The 12,500-nt window shown below is 59.3% G+C and overlaps 1 protein-coding gene across 3 annotated transcripts in view; it reads left to right on the top strand.

Moving 5' to 3' along the window:
* SARDH (sarcosine dehydrogenase) overlaps window positions 1–7,141 on the top strand; it is a 60,439-nt gene extending 53,298 nt beyond the window's left edge. For 2 of the 3 annotated variants that reach the window (XM_074331323.1, XM_074331324.1), the window contains 4 exons: window positions 634–796; window positions 1,051–1,219; window positions 2,396–2,531; window positions 5,882–7,141. In XM_074331323.1, the coding sequence (XP_074187424.1) occupies window positions 634–796; window positions 1,051–1,219; window positions 2,396–2,531; window positions 5,882–6,007 (594 nt within the window). In that variant the 3' untranslated portion in view covers window positions 6,008–7,141. The remainder of the gene's footprint in view (window positions 1–633; window positions 797–1,050; window positions 1,220–2,395; window positions 2,532–5,881) is intronic. The other variant, XR_012495994.1, reaches the window with a different exon arrangement.
* The last annotated feature ends 5,359 nt before the right edge of the window (window positions 7,142–12,500 follow it).

Genomic DNA, 12,500 nt, shown 5'->3' with positions numbered 1-12,500 from the left:
TATTTGGAAATAGGGTCTTTGCAGATGTAATTAGGTAAAGATCTTGAGGTGAAATCATCCAGGATTGGCGTGGGTACCACTGCTGCTATATCCAATGATAAGTGTCCTGATAAGAGATGAAAGGACAGACACAGAGGGGAGGCCATGTGATGATGGAAATGGAGACTGGGGTGACGTGGAGTACTTGGGGCCCCCAGAAGCTGGGAGAGGCTGGAAGGATTTTCCCCTAGAGCCTCTGGAGGGAGCAAGGCTGCTGACACCTTCATTTTGACTTCAAGCCTCCAGAGCTGGGAGGGAATCTGTTTCTGTTGTTTGAAGCATCCCAGTGTGTGGCCCTTCATTACAGCGGCCTCAGGGCAGTCACTTAGAAGAAGGGCTGAGGCCTGGGAGCTGGTGTCTGCTTTCCCCACTATCAACGTGGACACCCCTTCTCCCCTTAAAGATTCCAGAGTGCTCCTGGGAACTCTCCTTGGGAGACCCCACTTTTCGGTGAGGAGCTGGTCTGGGCCCTGGACCAGCTAATAATGTAATAATGATGATGACAGCAGGAACTGTCCTCCAGCAAGTGGCGGCTGGGCTCGGACCTCAGTCGTCTGACCCCAGCCCGTGTGTGAGCCGTGACTGTCCCCCCAGGTCCGGGCCATGAGGCTGTCCTTCGTGGGGGAGATGGGCTGGGAGCTACACATCCCGAGGTCATCCTGCGTGCCCGTGTACCAGGCCGTGATGACAGCAGGGGCCAAGCACGGCCTTGTTAACGCGGGTTACCGGGCCATCGACTCCCTGAGCATTGAGAAAGGTGAGTACAGGGTCCGGACGGCACAGGTGAGTGACACCTTCATCAGTGGTGGTGGGTGGCGGGGTGCTGGCCCAGTGGTGTGGGGACAGGGGCCAGAGCTGGGCTTGGATTCAGTGCCTAGTTTCCCTGAGGGAGTCTGCTGGGGCCCCTTCACAAGCCCCCTCCCCAACACCCCAGCCCGTGGTTTGGAGGCTGGAATGCTGGTGGGGCATCTGGCCCAGGGGCACTGAGCCTGTGGTGACCCCTCCGCACAGGCTATCGGCACTGGCACGCAGACCTGCGGGCAGACGACAGCCCTCTGGAGGCAGGCTTGGCCTTCACCTGTAAGCTCAAGTCCACCACGCCCTTCCTGGGGCGCGAGGCCCTGGAGAAGCAGCGGGCTGCAGGCCTCCGCCGGCGCCTGGTGTGCTTCACCGTGGACGAGTGAGTGTCCTGTGGTCCTAATACGTCTGGAAGGGTAGGGTCAGCTGGGCCCATGGGAACGTGGAGAGGACGTGCCCTCGTCCAATGCACGTTTTATAAGAGAAAGACCCTGCCAAGCCGCCGCTCGGGCCTCGGGCCGAGGAGGGTGAGCCCTGCCTGGAGCTCGCTCCTAGTCACCAACCGCGGTGCTGTAACCTCCCACTGTGTTCCAATAAAATCCTCCCTGTGTCAGGGATGGGGGGACGCGGGGGAAGGGCCAGGCTGGGGCACCATCCCCACTTACAGTTGGAGACCACGGGTACCAAGGGACCAGTGGCTAATGCCAGCCACACGGCAGAGGTGGAAGGAGAGCCCCTGTGTGTGGGGACCTGGCCCCTCACTCTGCCCCAAGGGGTGGCTTTAGCTTGTTGCCCGTGCTGTCCCTGATTCCACTTGGGCAGAGTCACCGAGATGACAGTACGTGTTGGACAGGAATCTGAGTAGCAACAGTCTCAGGACGGTGGCTGCTCCAGCTTTGTTGATTGGGTGCTGAGAGCCAGTGCCACTTCTCCCAGATTTCTGGAGCTTTCAAAAGAAGTGTCAGGAGTGATGAGTGGAGGGGAGGTGTCGGGTGCGCAGAGCTGTGGTTTGTCACCGTCCTACGGCTTCTCCCTGCTCCTGTCAGGCTGTCTGTCTGTATGACTGCTTGTCCACCTCCCCGGGAGCAGCTCAGCTATGGTTTGGGGACACAGACAGAGCAGGCTCTGCATCTTGCTGTCCCAATCTTTAGGACAGACATGGGCAGGATGCCGGCTGTGGAGTCTCAGACAACTCCTGCCGCTGTGCTCTGGGCCCTGAGTGAGACGGATGGCCTCCCTGAGCTTGTTTCCCCAGGTAGACATGGCACTGACTCTGTAAGACCGGGGTGACACTGAAAGATACGCAGATATGTTTATAAAACCTCCTTCCATCCCACCCTCACCCATTGGACAGGTGGGGCCCAGACCATTTTGCTCCAGGACCAGGAGGCACGCAGACCCTGGCCAGGCTCTTCCACTCGGTGTAGGATTCACAGAACTCCAGCCACCAGCTGCAGCGGGGATGGTCCGCTTCCCTCTGTCCCCGCCAGGCCAAAGCGCAGGGGTGGGGTTGGGGTGGGGGGCTCCGGGGTCCCAGCTCTCTCATTGCTTCTTCCAGGAAAGTGCCCATGTTCGGGCTGGAGGCCATCTGGAGGAACGGCCACGTGGTGGGCCACATCCGCAGGGCCGATTTTGGCTTCACCATCGACAAGACGCTCGCTTACGGCTACATCCGCGACCCCAGCGGCGGGCCGGTGAGTCCCATTGCATGCTGGGTATCGGGGGACGGGAGCACAGTGAGCTGACTGACGAATGGGGCCGTGTCTCTGGGCAGAGTGAGCTTCTGTTCCTGTATTTTCTTTCTGGAAGGATCTGACTTTGTGAGCTCCAGGCTACTCCTGGTCAGAAGGAGGGTCTGGGCTGGGCTGGCACCCTCTGCTCCATGGGCCAGAGCCCCCACCCTCGAGCTGCCGCCCACCCTGTGCTCTAGGTGGACTCAGGGTGGGTGGAGGCCTGGACTCGGCTCAGAGGCCAGGACCCACGTCCCTCCTTTCCTCCTTCACTCAGACAAGACGTGCCCCAGGCCCAGCAGGCAGAGCTGGCAAGACCCAGGTGGCCCCTGGGAGCTTGTACTGGGGCGGGACAGGGGGAGTGGACAGAGAAATAAACGTCACGGCCAAGTGCAGAGGCAGCCCTGGACGGCCGGAGGGAGGAGACAGGGGGCGCCCCAGAAGGGTGGCCCCTGCATCCTCTTCCCCATCCTAGGGCGAGGGCGGAGCTGCCCATTAGCAGGGCCACACCTCTCCATGCTGAGGCATCCACAGGAGACTTTCTGCCATCTGCCCCAAGCCTGAGTGAGGCGCCTTCTGCTGCCCCAGGCCCCAGTCCTGAGGCCACTCCACCCAGCTCCCAGCTCTGGGCTTGGAGAGGCCGCTGCAGCCTTGGGCTTTCCCTCCTCCCTGCTCCCTGCCTGGCACCTTGACCATGGCCCACGGGTATGTGATGTCACCTCCCATCTGTAAAAGCCAAGGGAATAGGGGCCCGGACGGGTTCAGGGGCAACAACTTTCCCTGGATGCTTTGCACACACATCCCATCTACCCCCTGCCCTACAGGCAGGCTCTGGTGCTATCTGTGCTTCCCTCCAGTCGATGGGGACCCTGAGTCACTGCTGAACATCCCCCAGCTGTGGGCAGCCGGGCCCAGGGAGTGGGGCTCAGAGCCGAAGTGCTGACGTGCTGCGGTGTTGCTCTCCTGGCCCCTGGGCAGTGCCTGGCCTTAGCCCTCACTGCCCCGCCAGCCCTGCCGTGGCGCCGTCACTTCCCGGCTCAGCGCCTCGGACTTCCCGGGCAGGCAGTGGTCTCCCGTCTTGGCTGCTCCCAGCCTGTCCTTACCACAGCCCCAAGCAGGGAGGTCTCACACTCTTGGTGTCTGGCTCCCACTCAGCCTGCATCCCCCAGCTCAGGGCCTGAAGAAAATCCCACCTGGGGAGACACCCACCTTCTAATTCAGTCCCGTCCTTTCAGTTGCAGGGCTGAGGCCCAGAGCTTGGAGGCTGCACGACGGCCCCTCCTGCTTGGACCCAGGCAGGTCCCTCCCAGAGCACAGGGCGCAGCTTCACACACTCTCCTGCCTGGCAGGTCCCTTGCTCCCTACATGATGCCATGTGTGTACACGCACGCCCTCACAGTGCACATGGCACACATGTGTGCATACCTGTGCATGCACGCAGCTGTGTACACACATCAGTGTATACACGCGTGCGTGCACACGAGCCTGTGCACACATTTTGGCATTATGCACACACATAGACACACGTGCACACACAGGCACAGTTTGGGTGCTTGGCAGTGAGACAGAAGGGATGGCATGATCCAGGTGGAGAAAATCTAAACATTTTGCCCAAACAACCATCTATAAACCCAAATAGTCTCCACCTCCCCAGCACAGATGCCTCCCTCCGTGTACGTGGGGGAGGGGCAGAGAAAGGGCCGTAAGGGCTTGCAGGGGCTCCGAGCCACCGAGGGGTCTCTGCTCAAGCAGGACAGGTGGGTGCTGTGACGTGAGGAGGAGAAGGCGCTCATGGTCACTGCCAGCACCTTTACGGCTTCACCTGCTTTCCTCCTGAGACTCCCACACCAGCCCTATGACAGTCGATAAACTGAGGCCTGGAAGGGAGGCCCACGCAGCTGGGTCTGGCTCCAGAGTTTTCCACCCCGAGCCCCTGACAGTCTTGGACAGCAATAGGCTGCAGCTTCACCCCACCCCAGACTCTGGAGGGGGGGCACTTAGGACAGGCAACTAGGGGGAGGCAGGTGGAAGTGAGTCAGGCCAACCCAGGCAGGGGCGCAGGGGACGTGCTGGGCCTGGCGTGTAGGCCCCCGGGGAGGGGGCGCAGCAGCCCCCAGCAGGGCCCCCAGCAAGGCCGCCCCCTGCAGTAGGCTGGGAGACGGCACCAACAGCCTTGGGGCTGTGGCCTTGAACAAGGGCTCCTCTCTGGGCCTCAGTTTCTCAGCTATAAAGGGAGGACTGCCTCACAGGTCCCCACTCAGGGTGGGGACTTAAGCAGCAGTTGTGATGACGAGCTGCCATGGCCGGTGGCAGCATCAGGCAGTGACAGAGGACCTTCTCTGACACAGCCTGATACAGACCCCTGGGTTCCAGCCAAAGCTCTGCGTCCACCCCATGCTGGGGTGGGGGTGGGTGCAGGCCCAGTCACATCTTTCACAGAGCAACCGTCCTTGCCCTTTCTATCCAACTGGGGATAGGTGTATAATTAACCCATCGAGGAAGGAAAGCTGACACGTTACCCAGGCAAATATCCCAGGATGACCAGTGGAGGCCGCGGCGGCTCAGGCTGGCTTGTGAGGGCCGACTGTCCATCTCTGCCCACCTCCACCATCGGGACCCCGGAGTATTTACACCACAGACATGGGCAAATGCTACGTCAGGACCCCCAGCCTCCTTGGAGAGCCCGTTGTTAAACATTTACCAACACGCAGTGGGAGAGCCAAGATTCCTTCATAAAATTGGGAACATGCCCCTTGAAGGGAAAGGCTTTGGGGGTCGGAGCAGAATTTGGGGCATCCGGCGTGTTTATTAGTAAGGACCACATGCCAGTCTGGGTTACCCCCTGCTTTAGGCACCAGCGGCCTGGACCCCTGGAGCTTTGAGCCCACCCTTGCACATCAGGCTCTGAAGTCTGGCTTAAAAGCCCCCTCCCTCCTAACACCACAGTCACAGAAAAAGCCTCATTTGTTTTTCATTATTTTTTACCCGGTCCTGAGTTGCCAGGAAAGAGGGGTCCTCTACTTCCCAGAGAAGAGCCCTCAGACGCCCTCCCTGTGGCTCAGCCCTGAGTGTAATTGCTACCAGCCCTGGGCTCTGCTGGACGCAGGTGCTCAAATCCAACTCCAGGGCACAGGGACACAGACTCTACCTGTTCAGGTAGCTCCTCGGTTCAGCGAGGGGAGCTTTGGCTCAATGATGGGTTTACCCACAGGGGAGGCAGTGACGCCAAGCCCCCGTCCTGAGAAGCAGGCAGGTGTGAGCTCAGCTCCTACCAAGGAGTCACAAGTGACCACATCCTCCTTCTCTGCTCCTAGGTCACCGCGGACTTCGTGAAGAGTGGGGACTACGCCCTGGAGAGGATGGGGGTGACCTACCCTGCTCGGGTTCATCTGAAATCTCCGTTTGACCCTGACAACAAGAGGGTGAAGGGAATCTATTGATGGGGTCGTGGGCAGGGCCTCAGCTGCTCAGGAAGCCAGTGACCCGCCCCACCCCCCACCACTGATTGCCATGGAGCTATGCTGCCCTGGGCTGCAGGACCCAGACCCCAGCCAGAGAACTTGGATTCCCCTGCCTTCAGTCCAGGCCTGCTAACCCCCAAACAGATATGGACAGAGAGAGTGGAGAGAGGACCCAGAGGGCCTGTCCTGTGATCACTGACCAAAGGGTGGTCTCTAGTCCACCCCACCCCCCAAAAAACAGACCTATAACGTCTTGGGCTCAGGGACCACAATAAGCTTCTTACAAGGTGCTGAGTAAACATGAAGAGGCCCAGCGTAAAAGCAGGGAGGCAGAGAGGTGTCACCTGCTATTCTGAGCATCGGAGAGCTGCGAGGTGCCTCCGGAACCGGGGACAGAGTGGGATTGACTAGTAATGTCTGCCTTGGGCACAGTATTAGAGGCATAGAACACATGGCTGGATTGGCACCAGCCCTGTCAGCAAGGCCATTCAGCAGGACACTCTGTTTCCCAGGAGGGAGGAAATCTAGAAAGAAACCTCCCTACCTTGACCTCTCAGTTCTTTACATGGGAAAGCCATCTGAGAGTCACCAGCCCGTGAAATTGGTGAGCAGAAGCAGGGGGTGGGAAGGTCTCAGTGCCCTCCCTCAGCCATGCAGAAATGCCATCTCCTGCCTCAGTTTCCCCGGGACGCTGTTCATGTCCAGGTCTGAGTAAGAACGGGACAGAATACGCCTGCCCGGGTGGCCTCCGTGCTTGCCGAGTGATTAAGACATGCTTCTGTCCTTGTCTCCCATCTCTTCTGGCCGCTGGGGGAAGGACCTCGCACAGGGCCTTAAAAGGGGTAACTCACCTGCTCCCCTTGGCTGGGCCTTCAGAACTCTTCATCTGTCATGTGACCCTGCTCTCTGCCTGGCCGACCCACCCTCATGCCCAGGTCCCCCCTCACCTCGCCCCGGCAGGATTTCATTCTCAGGGGCCAGGCAGCCCAACAGAGCTGTACCCCTCGTGCCAAGGGGTGCAGGCCCTGGTGGCTCGCAGAGACTCCACACCACGCAGCCCCGCTCCTGGCTGAGCTGCAACAGGTCAGGCAAATAAAGTTGAAGCCACGGAAAGTGTTTGGATTTCAGGTGGCCTTTGCCCCTCTGCCAGACCACAGGCTGGGGCTGGGGGGCGGGGGCCTCTGGCTTTCTGGGGGCTCAGGCGAAGAAACACTGCAGCCTCCCCTGCTCACCTCAGGCCTGGTTCTAGCACTGAGGGTCCAGAGGAGGAGAGGGGAGCCGGCTTCCCAGACGGCCTGGCCTGCTTCTCTAGGCTCTGGTTGGCCACACACCCCTGGATTGGGCCCGTGCACGTGTTCATTTCACAGCCTGTCCTGGGAGGGGGCTGTGGATGAGGAGGTCAGAGCCAGGTTCCAGGCCAGCTCCTTCCTCAGAAACAGACTTGAGCACACTTTGCTCCTGGGGAGGCCCGCCCTGGACCTTCTGGAGAGTGCCCGGGATCACGGGAGAGGCCTTCCCGGGCTGCCTCCCACGCTCGCCTGCCCCTCCACGGCCGCAGGAAGGTCCAGTCCGTGCCCTGCCCCACGCCTGCCCTGGGCCACCCCGCAGCTCCCTCCCTCTGAGCTCGCCCCTCCAGCGACCCTGGGTCAGTCCTTCCTCACTCCGGATCTAGAGACACCTGTTGCCATATCTAGTTTTGCAGTTTTTTTCTGGACAAAATGAGCATCGTGCCAGGATTTGGGCTGAGAGTGGCTGGAAGTCGACAGGAGAAAGGAGTCTCCAGTGTCCTCAGCAGGGCCTGGAGCTCGGGGCAAAGTGGTGCCCTGCAGACGGCAGGTGGCCAGGCCCCTTGTTCCCCAACTCTCCCGCTAGCTCCTGTCCATCAGCCTGAACAGGCAGCCAAGGCTGCCCTGGCCCATGAGAGACCACAGCAGTCTCAGATCCCTACACCCAGCACTGGGTTCACATCAGAGCAAGGCCAGCACCCGGCCTCTGGTCTCCAAGTGGTGAACAGAGAAGAAACATGACCGGCAGGGTCGAGGCGCCCGTCTCCCTGTGAGGACCTGCGGCCCCTGGCAGTGGAAAGCCCAAGTGACCCCCAGTTCCCCTACTTCTCTGAGGCCTCACAGGCAGCAGCTGGCGTGGGGCACTCCTCCCTCCAGTGTAGCTGATAAAAGTAGCAACAAAAGAATCTGACAAAAGGGAGGCACTAGTGATTGTGGACAAGGCGCCTGTCATGTGCTAAGGTCCTGGGGTGGGCCTGCCCGGCCATGTGACCTGGGCGGCGTCTCCTGGGCTTCAACCACTTTATCTGCCAAGGGGAAGTGGGGGGCACAGCCCTTGTGCTCTCTCTGCCTCTTCTTGGGGATGCTCCCAGTGGGGCGTCTGTCTGCCAAGGACCTCCCTGCCCCCACAGAAGCACCGTCCAGCCTGGGTGGGGCCTGAACACTCATCTCACCCTTATGGGACAATGCACGGAGGCCAGAGGGCTTGACAAGGACAGCACCGTCCTACCCATGTCACTATTGGGGATGTGAGCAGCTGAGCCATCTGGCTCTCGGTCACCCAGAAGTGAGCTTGAAGAGGACCCACCAGGCAGGAGCCCTGGGACCCTGGCAGGGCCTTCCCTCCAAGCGAAGGTCCCCACCCAGGTACGTGAGGGAGAGAATGGGCATCCCGTGTGCGGGGGGGCGGAGGGCGTGGCTGTGCGAGCTGGGTGCCAGGGGCCTGGCATACCCTGACATGCAGTAGCCAGAGCGCTGCCAACCCTGGGAAGGACGACCTGCCAGGGGTCAGCCTAATGTCCTGCCTGCACCTAATGACAGGTTCCTGGTGGGGAGGGGCTCATGGCAATGCTGGAAAGCCCCAGAACAGCCCAGCATGAGCCTTTCTGGTTCTGCCTTTATTCCCTTCTCAGCTTTATTCTTCAATCTCCCCCAAATGAAAGGCTTAAAGCCCAAGGCTCCCTGCGCAAACAAACATGCTAACCCTCTAAATGCCAGCAGACTCACGGAACCCCTCCTGCCTGTGGGCCAGGAGACAGGTGGCCTGGGGGTGACTGCCCCAGCCCACTCCAGTCACTGGAGGCATCTCTTGGCAACTGCCACCAGGGGACCCTAGATATCTGCCTCCTCCCCCTCCAGAACAGCAGATACATCTCTCAGATGCGGAAGGCACAGCTCTGATCTCTGACTGAGGAGGGGGCAGAGGGTGAAGGTCGTGAACAGAAGCTCATGTCTCCTGGCGCAGATCAAGGGGTGGGAGGACGCAGTGTGCCCACAGTGCAGGCCGGGAGCTGGTGCGTCTGGGCCACCAGCTGAGTGCTTTGGGGAGTCCTGGGTGGAAGGCAGGCTGTGTGAGGCTGTCCCTCTCTCCTCTCATGTGTCACGCCTCACGCATGGTTACTGCTCTTACTTTTCCTCCCCTCCCCCACTCTGCTCAGCCATGCTGGCCTCCTCCCGTTCCTCAATCTCACCCCGCTCAGGGCCTTTGCACGGCTGTTCCTTCTGCCAGAAGGCCCTCCCCAGATTCCCAGGGGGCTCACTCCCCCACCTTCTTCAGGATTTTAACTAATGTCACTTTCTTAGCGAGGCTGTCTCTAACGGCCACCCCATACACCCCATCTCCCTCTCCTGATCTATTTAGCCCTCGCGGCCATCTACCAACTGTGTGCCTTTCTTTCCTATGTAATAAGTATTTCAGACTGAACGAAGGAGAGGGGCTGGGGGGAGTAAAAGCCAGGACCAGAGGAACTAGGGGACCGTGGAACCAGCTTGGGGCAACTGTGATGGTCCTGGGCCCATCCTGGGTTCAGACCTCTGTTTATGAGCAAATGTGCTTGAGGGCAGCTTCTAGACCCACTCATATTGGGGCCATGACCCAGCCCCACTGAAGTTCAGAAGCACAGTTCTAAGTCCAGAATCTTCTAGTGAAGGCTCCCCAAGTCCCTGTTAGGACTTTCCCATGAAAACAGTTTCTGGTTTGGGCTTCACTGGACACAGTGTGTTGCCTTCCATCCAAGAACTCCCTGAAAATACAGGAAACGTGGAGAATGTGGGTGAGGTGGGTGGAGTACGGGGAGAGGACATGAGAGAGACGAGAAAACAGGGCCGTGCGTGTCCCAGGGTCACTGTTCACAGTTTCAGTGCATGTTAGAAGGGCCATGGCCCCACCAGGCGCAGGGTGCATAGTAGAAAGGCACTAAGTGGGGGTACACTGCTATAACGAGAAGGTTTACTTTTGGCTGTAATAGCGCAGGGGAAGGTGGGAGCACCCAGAGGAGCACCCAGGAACCCCTGGACTCAGTTTCTCCATCTGCACAACAGGATGGAGGAGTGGGGGCCAGGGACTCAGCCATCCTTTGGCAATTGGGGGAGGTGAAGAGTATCTGTCCCCATGGGAGTATTTGAGTCCCACGGAGGTATTTCTGGTGGTCACAATGAGGCACTACTGACACTTTGCAGGAGTGGGGGTGGGGCAAGGAGGCCCAACTTTCCACAGCAGGAGGGACCATCCTTAGCCAGGAAGACTGGTCTGCCCAAAATGGCCCCGTGGAAACCCTGCACCCCTGGGGTGGTCCAGGTGCTCTGTCCAGAGCCAGCCAGAGTCGGGCCCACTGCAGCCTGTTTGGGGTGGGGGCGGGGAGGCGCTCAGCGCCAAGGATCCGTGGAACTCGGCTAAGCTGGTGCTGTCTGGACGCACGGCCCTGGCCAGCACTGCCCATTATGCAAATGCTGTACATCCGCGGTATCCAGTGCAGTGGCCGTGGACCCCACGTAGCTACGGAGAGTTTGAAATATGGCAGGTGTGGCCAAGAATCTGAATGTTTCATTTTCATTCATTTAAAACTAAGCTTAAATAGCCACTCGAGGCTAATGGCCACTGGACAGCACGACCCTGGCGCATCCAGGCACCAGCTCAGGCAGACACCCCTGCTCTGGCTGGACCCTGGAGCCCGGGAGCCCTCCACCCCCAACTCCCCGGCCCTCTCCATATTGATCCTGCGTAGACATTTCGGCCTGGGACTCATAGCTGATGGATCTCGTCCTGTTCCCAGGAAGCTGGGGAACCTTCTCCTCAATGGACAGATGAGGAGATGGAGGTCCAGAGAGGGAAAGCAAATTGCCCAGAACCACACAGCAGAGGGAGGAATGGGAACCCAGACCCCACCTGGCTCTTTCCACCACCCCAATTGGTCAGAAGATTGGGGAGCCTGGAGAGTCATGAGAGGGCTTAGTCAAGGTAGTCCCTCACCCTGACAGTAGTTTTCAGGTAATAAAGTGTTTCCTCAGGTGCGCTTGTCACAAGGGCCAGGGAGCGTGTCTGCTTCCTAAGTAAGGAAATGGAGGTAGGCAGCCCAGACTTTGCAATTAGACTTCGCAATTAGGCTACTTCTGGGCTCCACGACTCCCTCTGGAATCTCAGCACCTAACTTTAGGTCCCTAAGCCTCAGTTTCCCCATCTGTCAGTGGGAGCAGAAACAGCCCCTATGTCATGGGTTTATTAAGAGTGTTATCACAGAAACAGTGTGTGTAGTGGCAGCTTCATCAACAGCATTGGGTATAATAATCCAGGGAGGGAGTCGCTGTCGGAGCCAGGAGATGTGTGGGGCGGGGCTCAAGCAGTGGTCTCTGTAGGAGGCCAACAGGCTGCCCTCAGGAGGGAGAGAAGGTCCAGCCTGAGAGTGTGAACGTGAGCAAAGTGTGTGTGTGTGGGGGGGGGTTCACTGTGGATGGTGGAAGTTTCTGGAACTGGGTGTGATTTCTAATCACCACTATTCCTCCAGGGGACTCTGGGCAAGCCATTTCTCCTCTGTGAATCTTGATTCTCCTGTCGATGAGACTGAAATGCCACAAGTGCCTCTTGGGTGTTTGGGGACAAAATGGTGATGGCCAGCAAGAGGTCGGTGGTGTGAGGCAGGTTTGCCTGCAGCGTCTCCCAGGGTGCTGGCTGACCAGGACCCCTGTCTGGCCTGGCAGACCGACTTGATCAGAGGGAAGGGGTCTTCTTGGGCCAGAAGACCAAGGCCAGAGGCTGGGATGCTCCAGGCCACCCTCCTAAGCCTGGGAGGGGCCTCTCCTCCAGCTGTCATCCAAGGCTATAAAAATGACGGAGGGCCGGCCGGCTCTCCAGCCTCTGCCTGGACCTGGCATTTGACAGCGATCGCGTCCTGTGACTTACGGTGCGGGAAGCCATGATTTATATGATGCAGTGCAGAGCGTATGGGCCCGTTTGTTCCCATCTGTAATGAAGTGGTTCGCAGAAGGAGAAGCAGCCACTTAGCTGACGTCTGTTGGGGTGTAAAGGGGCGGGGGGAAACGCGAAGGCCCATCCATCACCCTCTCTCTCCCCTAGAGGCTGTGCAGCGTTTTTGCTGAACTGGCTGAACACAGCCTCCTCTGTTACTCCCTGCAGAAACCACCAGAGAGCCGAACTTGGCCTTAAATGGGAGGCAGCTCAGAGGGGAGGAAGG

Source organism: Rhinolophus sinicus, linkage group LG04, assembly GCF_036562045.2.
Source record: "Rhinolophus sinicus isolate RSC01 linkage group LG04, ASM3656204v1, whole genome shotgun sequence".
Lineage (NCBI taxonomy): Eukaryota > Metazoa > Chordata > Mammalia > Chiroptera > Rhinolophidae > Rhinolophus > Rhinolophus sinicus.
Note: the sequence above shows the minus strand (reverse complement) of the source record. Positions and strands in the feature narration are given on the sequence as shown.